Here is a 17,768-nt window from a genome sequence, read left to right as displayed (position 1 = left end):
TTTGTGACCCCCTTTATACTGTATATACAGATATGTGACCCCCTGTACACTGTATACAGAGATGTCGGACTACAATCATTTCTCTTTTTCCCCAGGTGAAGCGTAATCCTATACTCATAGATGATTTCTAGGCTGTCAGCTGGGAGCAAGTCATGTGATGATAGACAGGATGCTCCTCGCTATGTGAGAAGATCAATTTTGTACTTCTGGCTTCATTTGAGTCAGAAAACTGGCGAAAATGAACGAAAATTTGTTGAGGCGACTGGTCACGCCCCCTCCTGGCCATTGTCACGCCCCCCCCACCCTTTTTATTTTAAAGGCACAGTTGAAAAGTCGCAAACACATAGTTTGCAACTTTTTAACACCACATTTCAGAAACAAGGCAGATGATAAATCTCCCCTTCTATTCATTCTGTTCATGGCTTACATCCAGTGGCACAACTAGAAATTACTAGGCTCCACAGCAAGTTTATGAACAGGGTAACTCCCCCAACAACAAATGTGTGATACATGGTAGTGACTGTGTGGGACGGGCAGTGTCCTCTCTTTATTACTGGGACTGGGGTGTTCTTCCTATTACTATGTCTGCAGTTATTCACTGATGACTGAGATATTTATAACGTCGGAGGGGCTCTTGTCTCCATGGGAACACAGGTGGGTGGGGATGTCATGTGACTGCTCCTCTGAAGATACTTGCTGCAGTGCATGCTGGGATTTTTACTTTCACTTTACAGCTGCTCCTCCCACACAGGCTGTCTGAGGAAGTTCCTCCAGGGAAGTGTGCCATGGGGAACAGGTTAGAAAAAGGACATATAGCCAGTACATTTCACATGATATAAAAACTTCATGGTTTTGGCTATTGTCTGGGGCTTTTTGGATTTTTGATACTTAGGGTGGCCAACCCCTTTAATATAATTGCCACCTCTTTTGTTGGTGGGCACCTTTTCAATGCCTCCAAATATGGATCCCGCAAAGTTGCCCGCATGATTTTGGGCATAATGGCGGGATAGTGGGTGTCCCTCAAATTTTTTGTGTATATTATTGATGTGCTCTCTGATTCTGGTTTTTAGCTGTCTTTTTGTTCTCCCCACGTATATTTTTTGGCAGGGACATCTTATATAGTATATGACTCCTGTGGTATTGCATGTCATGTAATGGTTGATTTTAAAAACTGAGTTTTTTTTCTTTTATTTCCATTATTGGTCCTTTTGTCAATTTTTTTGTCAGTTTACAGTTGGCACATAATTTACAGGGATAAAAACCCTTCTTCATAGTTTATGTATGGGTGGTTTATTGATTGTGATAGAAGGTGCCACCAGGTTAGAAAGGTTTGGGGCCTTCTTAAATATGAATTTTGGATATTCTGTGATCATTTCACCAATTTGCTTGTCCTGTTTTAATATTTCCCAATGCCGTCTTACAGTTTTTTTGAAAATTGAGGTGCTTTCACTATATCTGCTGATGATAGGGATTTCAATGGTTTGCGGTCCTACGTGTTTGTCATCTTTTGGTAATTTTACTTTATCTTGTCTTGTGTCTTTCTGTAGTAACGCGGATTGATCAAGTCTAATAACTTGATCTGCGATTGGTACCAGATTTTTTATATCGTATCCCTTTTCCATGAATTTTTTATTTAATTTTTGGGATTCTTCTCTGTAATCCCTATCATTGGTGCAGTTTCTCCTTGCTCGTATATATTGGCTACATGGGATGTTATTTAACCAAATTGGTAGGTGACAGCTATTGAGGGGTATAAAACTATTGGTGTCCGTGTCATAGTTTTATACCCCTCAATAGCTGTCACATACCAATTTGGTTAAATAACATCCCATGTAGCCAATATATACGAGCAAGGAGAAACTGCACCAATGATAGGGATTACAGAGAAGAATCCTAAAAATGAAATTAAAAATTCATGGAAAAAGGGATACGATATAAAAAAATCTGGTACCAATCGCAGATCAAGTTATTAGACTTGATCAATCCGCGTTACTACAGAAAGACACAAGACAAGATAAAGTAAAATTACCAAAAGATGACAAACACGTAGGACCGCAAACCATTGAAATCCCTATCATCAGCAGATATAGTGAAAGCACCTCAATTTTCAAAAAAACTGTAAGACGGCATTGGGAAATATTAAAACAGGACAAGCAAATTGGTGAAATGATCACAGAATATCCAAAATTCATATTTAAGAAGGCCCCAAACCTTTCTAACCTGGTGGCACCTTCTATCACAATCAATAAACCACCTATACATAAACTATGAAGAAGGGTTTTTATCCCTGTAAATTATGTGCCAACTGTAAACTAACAAAAGAAATTCACAAAAGGACCAATAATGGAAATAAAAGAAAAAAAACTCCGTTTTTAAAATCAACCATTACATGACATACAATACCACAGGAGTCATATACTATATAAGATGTCCCTGCCAAAAAATATACGTGGGGAGAACAAAAAGACAGCTAAAAAACAGAATCAGAGAGCACATCAATAATATACACAAAAAATTTGAGGGACACCCACTATCCCGCCATTATGCCCAAAATCATGCGGGCAACTTTGCGGGATCCATATTTGGAAGCATTGAAAAGGTGCCCACCAACAAAAGAGGTGGCAATTATATTAAGGAAATGTCACGGAAAGAAAGTAAATGGATTTTTTAATTAAACAGTTTAGCCCCATATGGCTTAAATCAGGAGATCAAACTATTTGCCTTTGATTAATGCATAATACTAACCCATAAACCGAACGGGGTTAAACACTCCTTGTTATAATAAACCAGTGGTTGTCATGGGAACGAGTGCCTATTTATTCTCAGGACTGACAAATCTCACCATCCCTGACGAAGGAGCCCGACTGGCTCAGAAACGCGTCGGAGAGTTTTTGTCCCCTGAAGGCATCCATACAGAGTGCGGTGACATCACACACCGAAATTCCCGGACTTCAAACTGGTGGTTCCTTCGCACGAGTGATTTGCTGCCGGCTGGAGCATCACTCATGCTAGAAGGTTGAACCAGAAGCCATCCGGACACCAGCTTCCCTGCAATAACAAGGAGGATCTTCCACGCATAGATCGCTCTCCTATAAGGTACCAATCCATACAACTTTTTATTTGTGTCTCTAAACCCTTGACTACACCGTAATCAGCGCAGGTTCCCACTCTGGTTGTTTCAGAAACCAGACTCCTTTTATATACGTGTGTTCAGATTTCACCAGTCCAAGCAGCAGACTGTGTTTGGGAACCTAGCAGCGATTCCCTTACGGGTGAGGAGTGTCAAGTGGCCACGGTAGCGCGAGTGGGCAGATACATTTGATATACAAAGGCAACCAATTGGGCCTTTCCATCCCTCTGTGTGCTTCTGATTTCTTACAGAATTCTATTGTGTTATGCACCATAGAGGTGACAATACTCCAGCCATTCTTCCTGGGGAGAATGTCTCTGGAAGGATTCATTTACATGATGCAGTAAAATATCATATTATTTTTTGCCCAGATTTGCACAGAATCAAGACTGTATTTCACAAGGCGATTGTCAGGCAGACAATTACTGACGAGCCTTTATAGGAACGCTCATTAGCGATGAACCTCCCTGTGTAATAGTGCCGCTGATTACCTGATGAACGAGCAAACAATCATTCATAGAGCAATTACAATCTTTAACCCTTTACCACAATATCACGGAAATGTACGTGGGGAAATGTGGTGCCTTACTGCATCTCCACATGCATGTACGTGATCGGGTTTCACTGTCAGTGCATGGATCGATGCGCTGACAGTTCAGTGAAGTCGGCATGCTGGGGTTGCTAGGCAACCATTGACGCCGGCAATAACCGAATTGGAGGCTGACCTATCCTCAATCGCTGTGATTGGTCCATAACTGCAGAGGGACCAATAGCAGCGCATCGGGTAGGTAAGGGGGGTTAGGGAGGCAATATGTGCTTCTCCTTCTCTGATCATCCCAGGGAAGCGATCAGAGAAGGAAATAGTGTGAAGCGCTGCAGTACAGTATTACCAGAGAGAATTAACCCCTTGTGTGCCGAAAAGCTGCTTCTGTGCCCCAATCAGTGACACAGATCAGTTCTGTGCCTCATCAACAGCCTGTCATCTGTCATCAGTTCTGTGCCTCATACATAATTAACACCTTCAGTGCCGATTTACCACTCTTCTGTGCCTGATTTGCCCCAGTCAGTGACAGATCAGTCCTGTCCAGTCCTGTCATCATCACCTCATCCAGACACCTGTGACTCCAGTCTGTTTGTCCATCAAGACACCTGTCACTCCAGCCTGTCCGTCCATCAAGACAACTGTCAGTCCAGCCTGTCCATCTGTCAAGACACCTGTCACTCCAGCCTGTCCGTCAGTCAAGACACTTGTCACTCCAGTCTGTCCGTTCATCAAAATACACATAAAATGAAACATGTCAGATTTGCAAAATGTGGCTTGGTCCTGAAGGTAAAAACTGGCTTGGTCTTGAAGGGGTTAAGGAGGTTTAAAAATCATCACTTGACGATGGCTGATCATGTTGTCTAATCACAATCTGCTACTGACAAATAATGATTTTGTATGGGAAAGAGTGATGGCATTATCCAAACCTTCTTCCCCATACTGTAGAAGGGATCGCTGCATGTAATTGCAGCGGTCTCCTCCACTACAAGCAGGCATTTGCCGGGAAGGAACGCTTCCTTCCTGAAAATTGCTGGCAAAATCTGCAGGTCTAAAAGAGCCTTTAGAGTGTTTTGTGGTACTAAATCTGTCTGCCCACACTGTGTGAATATGTTAAAGAGTAACTAAACTTTTGAATACATTTTTGTTAAAATGTCCCTAATGTCATAATAACACATTTTGTAATATACTTTATTAATGTTTTTTGTATTTTTAATAGACCCCCCCCCCCCAAAATGCACCTTTCCCTGTGCGCTTAAAATTGACTTTTCAGTACATTGCTGACTTCTCAGTGGTGTACGGAGTACAGGCTCTACAGTTTATCAATGGGACCTGTAATGGTTGCGTACACACACACACAGAGGGGAGGATAGTGACCACTGCGCTCCACTCATACCCCTGGCCCTGCCTACTTGCCTCGCAAGTTCTAATGACTGGGGACGACTGGACGGCAATCCCTAGCTTTGAATAAGTGCTGGGAGGACAGACCAGACAAACAACAGAGAGTGAACGGACCGAGTCAATACCAGGAGAGCAATGAAGTACAAATGGAGCAAGCAAAGAATAGTCAGGAGAAGCCGGGGTCATAAATACCAGGAGTGTCGTGAAGTACCAAAGGAGTCAACATAGGATGGTCAGGAGATAGCCAGGGTCTGAATACCAGGAGAGCATCACAGTACAGAAGGAGCAGGCAGAGGATCGTCAGGAGGTACACAGAGGGTAAGTATGGCAGGTATGAAAAATCACAGCAGAACCTAAATAACAGGCAACCTGTGGCCAGCAGGCTGCCTGTTTAAATACTGGGTAGCAGGGGTCATGTGATGTGGCCAGCGTCACATGACTCGCCCTGCTGTTCATGGCTGAGCATCGAGTGCCCAGCTCGGTGCTCAGGCTTCATCAGGTAGCTGGGGGAACTGAGAACGCCGGCCATGCTGAGGAGACGTGCGCGGCCGGGTCCGTCCCACCCCCATCACCTAGGAGACAAGAACGCTGCAGGCGTCCTCGCTCCTGTACAGAGTCGGGGGCGCCGCCGGTGCTGCGGAGAGTCAGTGCATCGGCGGCGCCCCGTGACAGGACCTCAGTGCAGGGAGTATGGGAAGGAGCTCATATTGCTTCTCCTGCCCGTGCCCCCCAGGAAGGTTTACTAAATCCTGGCATAGCACATGGGTACCCTGTAACCATGTGCTATGCCAGGATTAGTTGAGGGGTGTGGGCTCTGTGTACTCCATACTCCGTACACCGCTAAGAAGTCAACGGTGTACTGAAAAGTCAATTGTAAGCGCACAGGGAATGGTGCATTTTTGGAGTCTATTAAAAATACAAAAAAAACATTAAAGTATATTACAAAATGTCTTATTATGAAATTAGGAACATTTTAAAATGTATTCAAAAGTTTAGTTACTCTTTGAGAAGTCTCTTTTATAGTTTACACACTAATAAAATGTGTCCACTTTGTTATAATAGTATTATGAGCTTGCCTTTCCTTATGTTGTTTTGTATGTATGTGAACAATTGTAGTGACTACATTGGTAACACAGTGTAAAAGGGAAAATGTTGGTCTTTTTTATGATGTTATGGTCTCATTGCTAATGCTGCTGTATTATTATTATTTTTTTTTTAGAGAATGCAAATAAATTAGAAGAAAGTGTTAGAGGAGCACATATTTCCTGTTCGGATGCTTATGATGGCTACTGTAAACATGGCAAATGTGAACAGTCAAATAACATGCTGGAGCCTTATTGCAGGTATGAAGTGCTATCTTGTGGAGAACTGGTATTAGTAGCTACAGTTTAAAGAGAACCTGTCCCCACAAAATGCAATACAATCTGCAGGCAGTATGTGATCACGTTTAAGCTGCCTGGCCCCGTTGCTTCTAGAGGCTCATTTGCATATACTGTATTATAACTTCATTTTGCTCAGCAATGGAGGCACATATGAACATGGAACCAACACAGATGCTTTCAAGTCAATGTCACATGCAACAGTTTAGCCAGTTTCATAGGTACAAATCTGATGACAGATGCCCTTTAATGGGAGTTAGAAAAATACAAAATGCACCCAAAATTTTACTAATTAGTGACAAGCAAATCAAATTGTACGGATCGAATTTGGTTCATCCGAAATAATTCAAATTTGTGAGGGAGCATACCCACAGCTTTAGATGTTTGTCCCTCTCAGCAGTTCAACATGAATGCACATCTTGCATAGCCTTGATAATCTTACGCATACACCGTTACTATCAGCACATGCATGGATGATATGCCTACGAATCTGCATCAACAAACTGGCATGCACCGCAAAGATTTGTGCACAATTGCAGATTTTTTTTTGTAGGCATATCACTTGCGCATGCACGAACATTCACAGTAATGGTTCATGAATGAGATTTTCATGGCTGTGCGAGATCTGTCGGCACAGTAGGGAATCGTGTGTAGAGGGATAGTTCCTCACAGAGAATTCATACAGATGAACAAATATATTTTTATGAATCATTTTGCTCATCACTATTACCAATATTTTCCCAATTTGATTTATGCGCATGTTCTCTATGTGGCATATTATCCAGTGTTGTACTCATAGGCTTCTCTATGGGACTTGAAAAATGCCTTTTTTGTACTTCTGCATTTTTAGGGGTGTTTTAACAGCATTTTTTCAGTAAACATGCCAGCTCCAGATTTAAGCTCAAATATGAAATGCAGAACACACTTTTTTTTGCTACTGGCAATATTGTTCATTAGGCAGTGTTTTTTGTCTTTATGCTTTCTTTTCAAAAATGCACAAGGCTGTAGTTCTGACATTTTTCAGGCATTTTCACAAAGCTGTTTAGCAAAAAGAAAAGTTTTGTAACACAGAAAAAAAAAAGATACATAAAATGCACCCAAAAAAATTGATACCAAAATACTACCTGTACCACGAGCCACACAAGAAAGGCAGCGCGAGATTAGGGAGGTTAACACATGGCTCAAGAACTGGTGTAGGAAGGAGGGGTTTGGTTTTGTGAAGAACTGGTCTGACTTCTCAGTCAGCTACAGGCTCTATCGTAGGGATAGGCTGCACCTCAATGGGGAAGGTGCAGCTGTTTAGGGGGGAGAAGATGGCTAGAAGGTTGGAAGGTTGTTTAAACTAGGGACTGGGGAGGGTAATTACCTTATAGGAGGGGGAAGATGACTGGGCAGTTAACGTACAGGGTTACAGTCTGTTTAGAAAGATCATCAAAACCAGAGAGGGGGAGGGGTTTGGCTTTATGTAAAGTCCTGTTTAAAGCCCACAGTCCAGGAAGATATAAGTGAGAGACAGGAACATGTGGAGTCCACAGAAAATCTACTACTAAACTAGATAGGTGAGGTGACAAATCATGAGGTTGTTATTATGGGGGACTTCCCAGATATAGGCTTGGAAACTGAAACCTGTACATCTCATAAAGGATATAGGTTCTTGGAAATAAAAGAATAACTGGGTGGGGGGCACTCTATATTTGGCGACACATAGGATTAGTTGATATAAATGACCTCAGGGTTCGTCCTATATCCAGATATTCTAACTGGACGTAGGTGCAGGGGTCTGAGATCCGACCGTTAGCCTTTCTTGTGCTTTTGATCGGGCAATATAGGGTTCTCTCCTCGTTTTTATCTGCAAGGACCTACGTGGCGTCCCACGTGGTCCGCGGCACCCCTCGTGGTGTATCAGCTAACCTGTCACGTGACTCCGAAGGTTTGTCTTTGGTTCCGTGTTTGAAAGCAATTATTTGTGCAGTGGTTTTGTTTCTTTGTAATAGATGTGAAATCACCCTGATATTCTTGAAGCCGCTATTGTTTTTTTTTTTAAACCTCACTGTCCAGTGCCAGACGCGTTTCGGGGTTAAAGGTACCCCTTCCTCAGTGGCTTATTAGGTTCTTGGAAATAAACAAAGACAGTTACCTTACCCAACTGGTTCTGGACCCGGCTAGAGGGGCGGTCATACTGGACTTAGCATTAACCAGTAGACCTGACAAAACAACAGATGTGCAGGTTGGGGGACACCTGGGAAATAGTGATCATAAAATAATAACCTTACAATTGTCATTCAAGAGTGTATCTTCAGGGAGTAACAAAAATACCAAACTTCAAAAAAGATACATTTAGCCAACTAAGAGAGGCCATTGGCCTAACTAACTGGGACATAATTTTTACTTATATTTCTCCAATCTCTGGCCCTGACACACAGAAGGTATTGGACAGATATCACAAGTCACTGCAGACAACCTCTATATAGAAAGCATTGAAAATGATGGAAAAAATATATAAATTTTAACTTATAGTTCTCAAATCTCTGGCCCTGACACACAGAAGGTATTAGACAGATGTCACAAGTCACTGCAGACACCCTCTATATAGAAAGTATTGAAAATGATGGAAAAAATATATACATTTTCATTTATATTTCTCCAATCTCTGGCCCTGACACACAGAAGGTATTGGACAGATGTCACTAGTCATTGCAGACACCCTCTATAGAAAAAGTATTGAAAATGAAGGAAAAAATATATTCATTTTCACTTATGTTTCTTAAATCTCTGGCCCTGACACACAGAAGGTATTGGACAGATGTCAGAAGTCACTACAGACACCCTCTATATAAAAAGTATTGAAAATGATGGAAAAAATATAATAATTTTCACTTATAGCTCTCCAATCTCTGGCCCTGACACACAGAAGGTATTGGACAGATGTCAAAATTAACTGCAGACACCCTCTATATAAAAAGTATTTAAAATGATGGAAAAAATATATTAATTTTCACTTATAGCTCTCCAATCTCTGGCCCTGACACACAGAATGTATTGGACAGATGTCACAAGTCACTGCAGACACCCTCTATATAAAAAGTATTGAAAATTAAGAGGAAAATATATAAATTTTCACTTATGTTTCTTCAACTGTGGTCCTGACACACAGAAGGTATTGGACAGATGTCACTGGTCACTGCAGACACTCTCTATATAAAAAATATGAAAAATGATGGGGGTAAAAAAATTGTACTGTAGCTATAAAATACTGCCAGCCTGCCACCACACGCAATCCTTAAATGGACTTTTGGGTCTTTGAAACATTTTTCTACTAAATTGATTGTGATCAGACTCCCTACACTCTCTGTCCCTTCCGAAGTGCAGTTCTCCCTTACTACAAATGAGCCGAACATGCATCATCGGGTGCTATATAGCACCCGATGACGTGTTACCGCCAGTCATGCACTGTAATGGCAGTAGCCAACATGGCTACATGCATTACAGTGAAGGCAATACTTAACAGCATGTTTATTGGCTGCATAGCAGCCACAAAACATGCGGGGTGGAGACTTGAGCATGTCGCTCGAGCAGATGCGGTACTCGGCCGAGTACCGCCATGTGCCGAGCATAGCGATGCTCTAACCGAACAGCAGCTCGGCCGAGCATGCTCGCTCAACACTACTAAGCGGCAATCCTGTGGAATGCTTCCTGTTAATATGGAGTTATTAAATATCAGAAATAAAGGTCTGTCTATGACATTACTTCATTCTCTTAGGATAGGGGTCTATATGCCATCTGAAAATGATGATAAAAATATATACATTTTCACTTATATTTCTCCAATCTCTGCCCCTGACACGCAGAAAGTATTGGACAGATTTCACTAGTCACTGCAGACACCCTCTATAGAAAATAGTATTGAAGATGATGGAAAAAATATATTAATTTTCACTTATATTTCATTAATCTCTACCCCTGACACACAGAAGGTATTGGACAGATGTTACAAGTCACTGCAGACACCCTCTATATACATAAAGTATTGAAAATGATGAAAAAAAAATTCACTTATATTCCTCCAACCTCTGGCCCTGACACACAGAAGGTATTTGTAACAGTCCTACAGGCTCACCTGAGTCAGAGGACCGCTTGCTGGAGGTAGGAGTGGAGCCCAGTGGCAAGGACCGCAGGCAGGTAGTAGGTGCAGGAAGTCTGGCAGAGGCGTAGTCGGTAGGCAGGCGGTGGGTCAGGGCACGCGTCAGTAAGCGTGGTCAGACAATCCGGATGGCAACGGTGGTAGCAGTTCAGTAGGTAGGGACAAAGCAGAAGAGTAGTCAGCAGGCAGGCGGTGGGTCAGGGCAGGCGGCAGTAAGCGTGGTCAGACAATCCAGATGGCAACGGTGGTAGCAGTTCAGTAGGTAGGGACAAAGCAGAAGAGTAGTCGGTAGGCAATTCCTGGTCAGCAGTGGACTTCCAGCAGTAGCAAGAGCAGCAGATGAGGAGAAGCTTGATCAAGGCTCAGGAGCTCAATAATCAGCAAACTGGAGTGCAAGGGGCTGGACTTATATAGGGAAGTACCAGGTGTGGGGAATCAAGGATAATGAGCAAGGCTTGGCAAGACTGGAGGTTAACTAATAGGCTTCAGGGAGGAATGTCCAGAGAGGACGGTAGCCTAGTAAGCAGGGCTACCGCCTGGGATGTGGCTGGTCACGGGTTCGAATCCCGACAGTACTCCCCCCCTTCCAAGGTGACCTCCGGGCACCGCAGGGGCAGGCTTACCGGGGTGCCGTTGGTGGAACTCTTTTACCAGTCTGGGGGCGTGGACATTTTCTTCTCGCTCCCAGGAGTGTCTGCTCCCTGTTTAAAGCGCCTCTGGGCAAGCTGGAGGTTGTCTATAATGTTCTTTTGTGCCTCCTGTAGGTTTGTTAGGCGTTCGGCCACTGCTGGGAGGGTGGAGGCGATGGGTAGGTGGGGAATGAACACCGGGTGCAAGCCTGTGTTAGCAAAGAAGGGGCTGTGCTTGGTTAAGCTGTGCTCAGCATTGTTGTAGGCGAACTCGGCCGTGGGGAGATGAACAAGCCAGTCATCCTGCAGGTGGGAGCTGAAACAGCGTAGGTATTGCTCTAGGGTCTGATTAGTTCTCTCCGTCTGCCCGTTTGACTGAGGGTGGAAAGCAGAGGACAGGTTCACTTTAACCCCGAGCGCCAGGCAGAAGTTCTTCCAGAACGTTGAGGCAAATTGTACGCCTCGGTCGGAGACCACGTCATCTGGGATCCCATGCAGCCTGAAGACCTCTCTGAGAATAAGATTGGCCATCTGTTTGGCGGTGGGTAGGCCTTTGTAGGGGATGAAATGGGCCATCTTGGTGAGACAGTCGACCACGACCAGGATGCTGTTCATCCCTTTTGAAGGAGGAAGTTCTACCACAAAGTCCATGGAGATCGAGCCCCAGGGGCGGGAGGGAATCGGGAGGGGTTGTAACAGACCCACGGGAGAGGAACGAGGAGTCTTATTGCGGGCACAGACCGTGCACGAGGAGATGTACCTCTTGATGTCCTCCTTGTATGTTGGCCACCAGAAGGAGCGGGAGAGAAGCTCCTGGGTCTTTCTTGTGCCAAAATGGCCGGCCACCTTGGAGTCATGGTTGAGTTTGAGCACTTCGAGCCGTGCGATTTCTGGTACATATAGTTGTAGGTCCTGATGAAACCAATGACCGCTCTTAAACGTAAGGCTGACATTCCCTGTGGGGTGGGCGAGGAAGGGGTCATTTTCATATCCTTCTTTAATTGTGCCCAGGAGTTCTTTAGAGTAGGTGGCCCCTACGACCCTTCTCTCGGGTAGGATGTTATTTTGGCCCTTGTTACTCTGTGAGGGCTCGGAAAACATTCTGGAGAGGGCGTCAGCCTTGCCGTTTTTTGATCCGGGGCGATAGGTGATGAGAAAGTTGAAGCGGGAAAAGAATAGGCTCCATCTGGCCTGTCTGGCTGAGAGTCTCTTAGCGCTGCGGATGAACTCGAGGTTCTTGTGGTCAGTTAGTACGATTATGGGGTTGGTGGCTCCCTCCAGCAGGTGTCTCCACTCGGAGAAGGCATCCTTGATCGCCAGTAGTTCTTTGTTCCCGATGTCATAGTTCTTCTCGGAGGGGGACATCTGGCGGGAGAAATATGCGCACGGGTGTAATAGCATCCTCTCCCGTGTCCGTTGTGACAAAACTGCCCCCACCGCGGAGTCTGATGCATCCACTTCGACTGTAAATGGTAGCTCGGGGTTCGGGTGGATTAGGATTGGAGCAGAAGTGAAGAGGAGTTTCAACTTGGTGAAGGCCTCCTGGGCCTTGAGTGTCCAGGAGAAGGGGACTGCCTTCTTGGTGAGTTGGGTGATTGGTGCTAGGACCTTGGAGAAGTTCCGGATAAACTTCCGATAGAAGTTGGCGAAGCCAATGAATCTTTGTATCTCCTTCTCGTTTCTCGGAACGGGCCAGTTCATCACAGCTTGGACCTTCCCCGGATCCATACTTAGGCCCTCAGGGGAGATGATGTATCCGAGGAACTGAGTGGTGGTTCGCTCAAACTCACATTTCTCTAGCTTGATATAGAGAGAGTTCTGTTGGAGTCTCTGCAGTACCCTGCGGACGTGTTCGCGGTGCTGCTCGAGGTCTTCAGAGAAGATCAAGATGTCGTCCAGGTAAATGACTACAAACAGATCCAGCATGTCCCTGAGGACGTCGTTAATGAAGTGCTGGAAGGTGGCAGGAGCATTGCAGAGTCCGAAAGGCATGACCAGGTACTCGAAATGACCATAACGTGTCCGGAAGGAGGTCTTCCATTCGTCCCCAGGGCGGATTTGGACGAGGTTGTAGGCCCCTCGAAGGTCGAGTTTAGTGAAGATCTTTGCTGCCCGGAGTCTCTCGAGGAGTTCTGAAATTAGGGGGAGCGGGTACCGTTTTTTTACGGTTATGTTGTTAAGCTTTCTGTAGTCTATGCAAGGACGCAGGGAGGAGTCTTTTTTCTCTACGAAGAAAAAGGGGGCTCCCGCTGGGGAGGTAGAGGGCCGGATGAACCCCTTCCTCAGGTCCTCGTCCAGGTACTCTTTCAGAGCCTTGAGTTCAGGCTCTGAGAGGGGGTAGATACTGCCAAAGGGTATTTCGGCCCCGGGCAACAGTTCTATAGGGCAGGGGTGGTGGCAGCTTGTCTGCGTTTTTCTTGTCGCAGACATCCTGGAACTCACTGTATTGAGGGGGTAGCAGATCCTTGACGGATAGCTTTGAGATGGTGGTGTCTTCGGGTGGAAGGACGGGTTTGTGGGAGCAATTTAGCGAGCAGAACTCGGATGGGAATCGTATGCAGCGGGTTTCCCAGTCCACCGAGGGGTTGTGCGTGGCCAACCATGGGATGCCCAAGATCACCGGGAACTTCGGGGAAGCGATCAGCGAGAAGTGGATCTTTTCGCGGTGATCGGGTTCTATGAGGAGTTGTAGTTTGGTGGTCTCGTGAGTGGCCGGCCCCGAGGAGAGTGGGGATCCGTCGACGGTTTCCAGGTCAACGGGGGCTGCCTTGATTGTCAGTGGAATGTTCTTTTCGCGGGCGAAGGTTAGGTCCATGAAGTTGCCTCCCGCCCCGGAGTCTAACATTGCTGAACAGGGGAGTTGTCGCCCCTCAATGTCGATGAGGATGGGAACGATGAAGTGGGATCCATGAGCCGCCGTGTTGTTATTTTCCGGGGCTGCTGGCAGGGTTGGAGTCTGTGGTTGCTCCTTTAGTTCCGTGACGGCAATAGTCTTTCGGATCTTATGAGGACATTTGATGGCAAAATGACCCGGCTCCCCACAGTAGAGGCAGAGGTTTTCGGCCAGCCGTCTCTCCTTCTCAGCTGTGGATAGAGACCTACGTAGAGCGTCGACCTGCATAGGTTCAGTTGCTGATTGGGGGTCACGCTGGGCGTTGGAAGAGAAGGAGTAAGTGGGTCTGTGGTCCGAGGACCAGAGTCTTTCTTTCTTCCTCTCGGAGAGTCTTTGATCTATCCGGATGCATAACTGAATGAAGTCATCCAGATCGTCCGGGGCCTCAACTCTGGCGAGTTCGTCCTTTATTAATTCTGACAGGCCTCGCCGGAATTGGCTCCTCTGTGCCGCTGGGTTCCAGGTGGTGTCCGTGACCCAACGGCGAAACTCGGCGGTGTATTCAGCGATGGAGCGTCTCCCTTGCCGCAGACCATGTAGTCGCGCCTCAGCTGTCGCACAGCGGTTGGGGTCTTCGAAGACTTGGCTCATGGCGGTGATGAAGTTGTTTAGGTTGTCCAGGAGCTGACTGTTAGTCTCCACGTAAGGTGATGCCCATGCTAATGCTTCTTCCGTCAGGAGATTGACCATGAATAGCACCTTCTTTTTCTCAGTGGTGAAGGGGGCCGGGTACATCTGAAAATAGATGCGGCATTGGTTTAGAAACCCCCGATACTGGCGTCTGTCGCCGCCGAATCTTGATGGGAGTGGCATGCGGGTGTCTGCGGCCGCGCCGCGGACGTCCAGGTGTTGCCTCTGTAGTTCAATAATCTCCCTTTGCTGGCTTTGGACTACGCCTTGGAGCTGGGCAAATTTCTCCTGATATGTAGTACCAAATTCTTGAAGTTCGGAGACCTGCTTACGCAGAGTGGCCATTGCGGACTCCATAGTGTGGCTGATTATTCTGTAACAGTCCTACAGGCTCACCTGAGTCAGAGGACCGCTTGCTGGAGGTAGGAGTGGAGCCCAGTGGCAAGGACCACAGGAAGTCTGGCAGAGGCGTAGTCGGTAGGCAGGCGGTGGGTCAGGGCAGGCGGCAGTAAGCGTGGTCAGACAATCCGGATGGCAACGGTGGAAGCAGTTCAGTAGGTAGGAACAAAGCAGAAGAGTAGTCAGCAGGCAGGCGGTGGGTCAGGGCAGGCGGCAGTAAGCGTGGTCAGACAATCCGGATGGCAACGGTGGTAGCAGTTCAGTAGGTAGGGACAAAGCAGAAGAGTAGTCGGTAGGCAATTCCTGGTCAGCAGTGGACTTCCAGCAGTAGCAAGAGGAGCAGATGAGGAGAAGCTTGATCAAGGCTCAGGAGCTCAATAATCAGCAAACTGGAGTGCAAGGGGCTGGACTTATATAGGGAAGTACCAGGTGTGGGGAATCAAGGATAATGAGCAAGGCTTGGCAAGACTGGAGGTTAACTAATAGGCTTCAGGGAGGAATGTCCAGAGAGGACGGTAGCCTAGTAAGCAGGGCTACCGCCTGGGATGTGGCTGGTCACGGGTTCGAATCCCGACAGTATTGGACAGATGTCACAAGTCACTGCAGACATCCTCTGTATAAAAAGGATTGAAAATGATGGAAAAAATATATAAATTTTCACTTATTTTTCTCCAATCTCTGGCCCTGACACACAGAACGTATTGGACAGAAATACCAAGTCATTGCATACACCCTTTATATAAAAAGTATTGAAAATGATGAAAAAATATATTAATTTTCACTTATTTTTCTCCAATCTCTGGCCCTGACACACATAAGGTATTGGAAAGATGTCACTGGTCACTGCAGACACCCTCTATATAAAAAGTATTGAAAATGATTGGGGGAAAAAATTGTACTGTAGCTATAAAATACTACCAGCCTGCCACTACACATAATAGTCCTTAAAAGGACTTTTGGGTCTTTGAAAAGTTTTTCTACTAAATTGATTGCGATCAGACTCCCTACACTCTCTGTCCCTTCCGAAGCGCATTTCTCCCTGACTACAAATGATCTGAACATGCATCATTGGGTGCTATATAGCACCCAATGACGTGTTCCCGCCAGCCATTCACTGTAATGCCAGTAGCCAACATGGCTACTGCCATTACAGTGAGGGCAGTACTTGCCTGCATGTTTATTGGCTGCATAGCAGGCGTGAAACATGCGGGGTGGAGACTCGAGCAAGGCGCTCGAGCACATGTGGTCCTCGGCCGAGTACCGCCATGTGCCGAGCATAGCGATGCTTGAGCCAAACATTAGTTCGGCCGAGCATGCTCGCTCAACACTACTAAGCGGCAATCCTGTGGAATGCTTCCTGTCAATATGGAGTTATTAAATATCAGAAATAAAGGTCTGTCTATGACATTACTTCATTATCTTAGGATAGGGGTCTATATGCTATCTGGACCTGGTAATTTGTCTATTTTAAAGTCTTAATAAAGCCCCATAGCTTTCGGAGGATCCTGCAGGCCTCTCCAAAACTTTGGTGCATCCAGCACCAGTTCTAAATGTAAGACATCTTCTTAGCTGTATTACATTTAGACCATTTTCTAAGCCTAAAACAGGCATAGAAAATTATTATTAAGACGGGCCTGCCTGCCCATCTCTTTCCCTGCCCACGTTCACAATTTTAGACCTGGCGTAAGCATGCAAAACACGCAGATAGCATATAGACATATTTCAGTATAATAAATGAACCCCAATATGTTTCTTGTAAAGAAATGTTTCAAACTCAAATCCAATTTAGTTCTATGTTTAAATCATGCGAGTTCTTACAAATATTCTAGTGAGGTCAATCAGAGGCTTTTTTTTCTATGATAAGCAACATATTTGGAAATGGACCACCATTACAAATGTCAGCCCACCTAGACACTGTCATACACCTGCACCAAAACATAGTGCAAATTGATGAAATTTGGGCATATTGGTGAATTTTTGTGCAACTTGGAACATCTAGTCTGACATGGATTACTTAGAAAGAGCTGTCTTTGCTAGAAATGGAACATTGCCTTTTAATTCTAATGTAAAATTATATCTTAAACTTAGTCAACCAATAATTTGTATAGGGTTAGATGAAACTGTCTAAGGGGATACCATATTAGCAACTTTTTTCTGTCATAATTTGTTTGAGAGTCTGTCATGTGTTGCATTTATTTGTAACAAATTTTACAAAATGTTGTACGCCCTTTGTTGCATGGGATACCTATGGATTTTTCAGTCTAAAGTCTAACCTCATTTATTATAGAGGCTTCTGACAGTTTGTACACTTTTGACTTTTTGGGGTGACTTACGATTCACAATGATTAATCAAATATTAATCAAATATGAAGCTCTGCTCACAAAACATCTGTTTGACCCTTAAATGCAATTTACAAGGCTGGGCCCAAACTCCCTTTAAAAAAATTAAACACACAAGCAAATATGGATATACCACAGTAGTTAATTATCTCTATAAAAGCTAATTTATAGTTAAACCTACAGAATTAGGATTTACATTGTACTACAAAATCAAAACCATTTACCTTTTTTAAATCCCACTAAGATACTTGTTAATGAGATTGATTGATAGCGAAATAATACACT

At 44.9% G+C, this 17,768-nt stretch overlaps 1 protein-coding gene across 1 annotated transcript in view; it reads left to right on the top strand.

Moving 5' to 3' along the window:
• Positions 1-17,768, top strand: part of TMEFF2 (transmembrane protein with EGF like and two follistatin like domains 2) — a 1,600,560-nt gene that overhangs the window by 1,472,786 nt on the left and 110,006 nt on the right. The window contains exon 8 of the mRNA XM_040440620.1: positions 6,292-6,415. Within this exon, the coding sequence (XP_040296554.1) occupies positions 6,292-6,415 (124 nt within the window). The remainder of the gene's footprint in view (positions 1-6,291; positions 6,416-17,768) is intronic.

This window comes from Bufo bufo, chromosome 7 (assembly GCF_905171765.1).
Source record: "Bufo bufo chromosome 7, aBufBuf1.1, whole genome shotgun sequence".
In the NCBI taxonomy this organism is placed as follows: domain Eukaryota; kingdom Metazoa; phylum Chordata; class Amphibia; order Anura; family Bufonidae; genus Bufo; species Bufo bufo.
The sequence above is the reverse complement of the archived record's forward strand: the minus strand, read 5'-3'. Positions and strand labels throughout refer to the sequence as shown.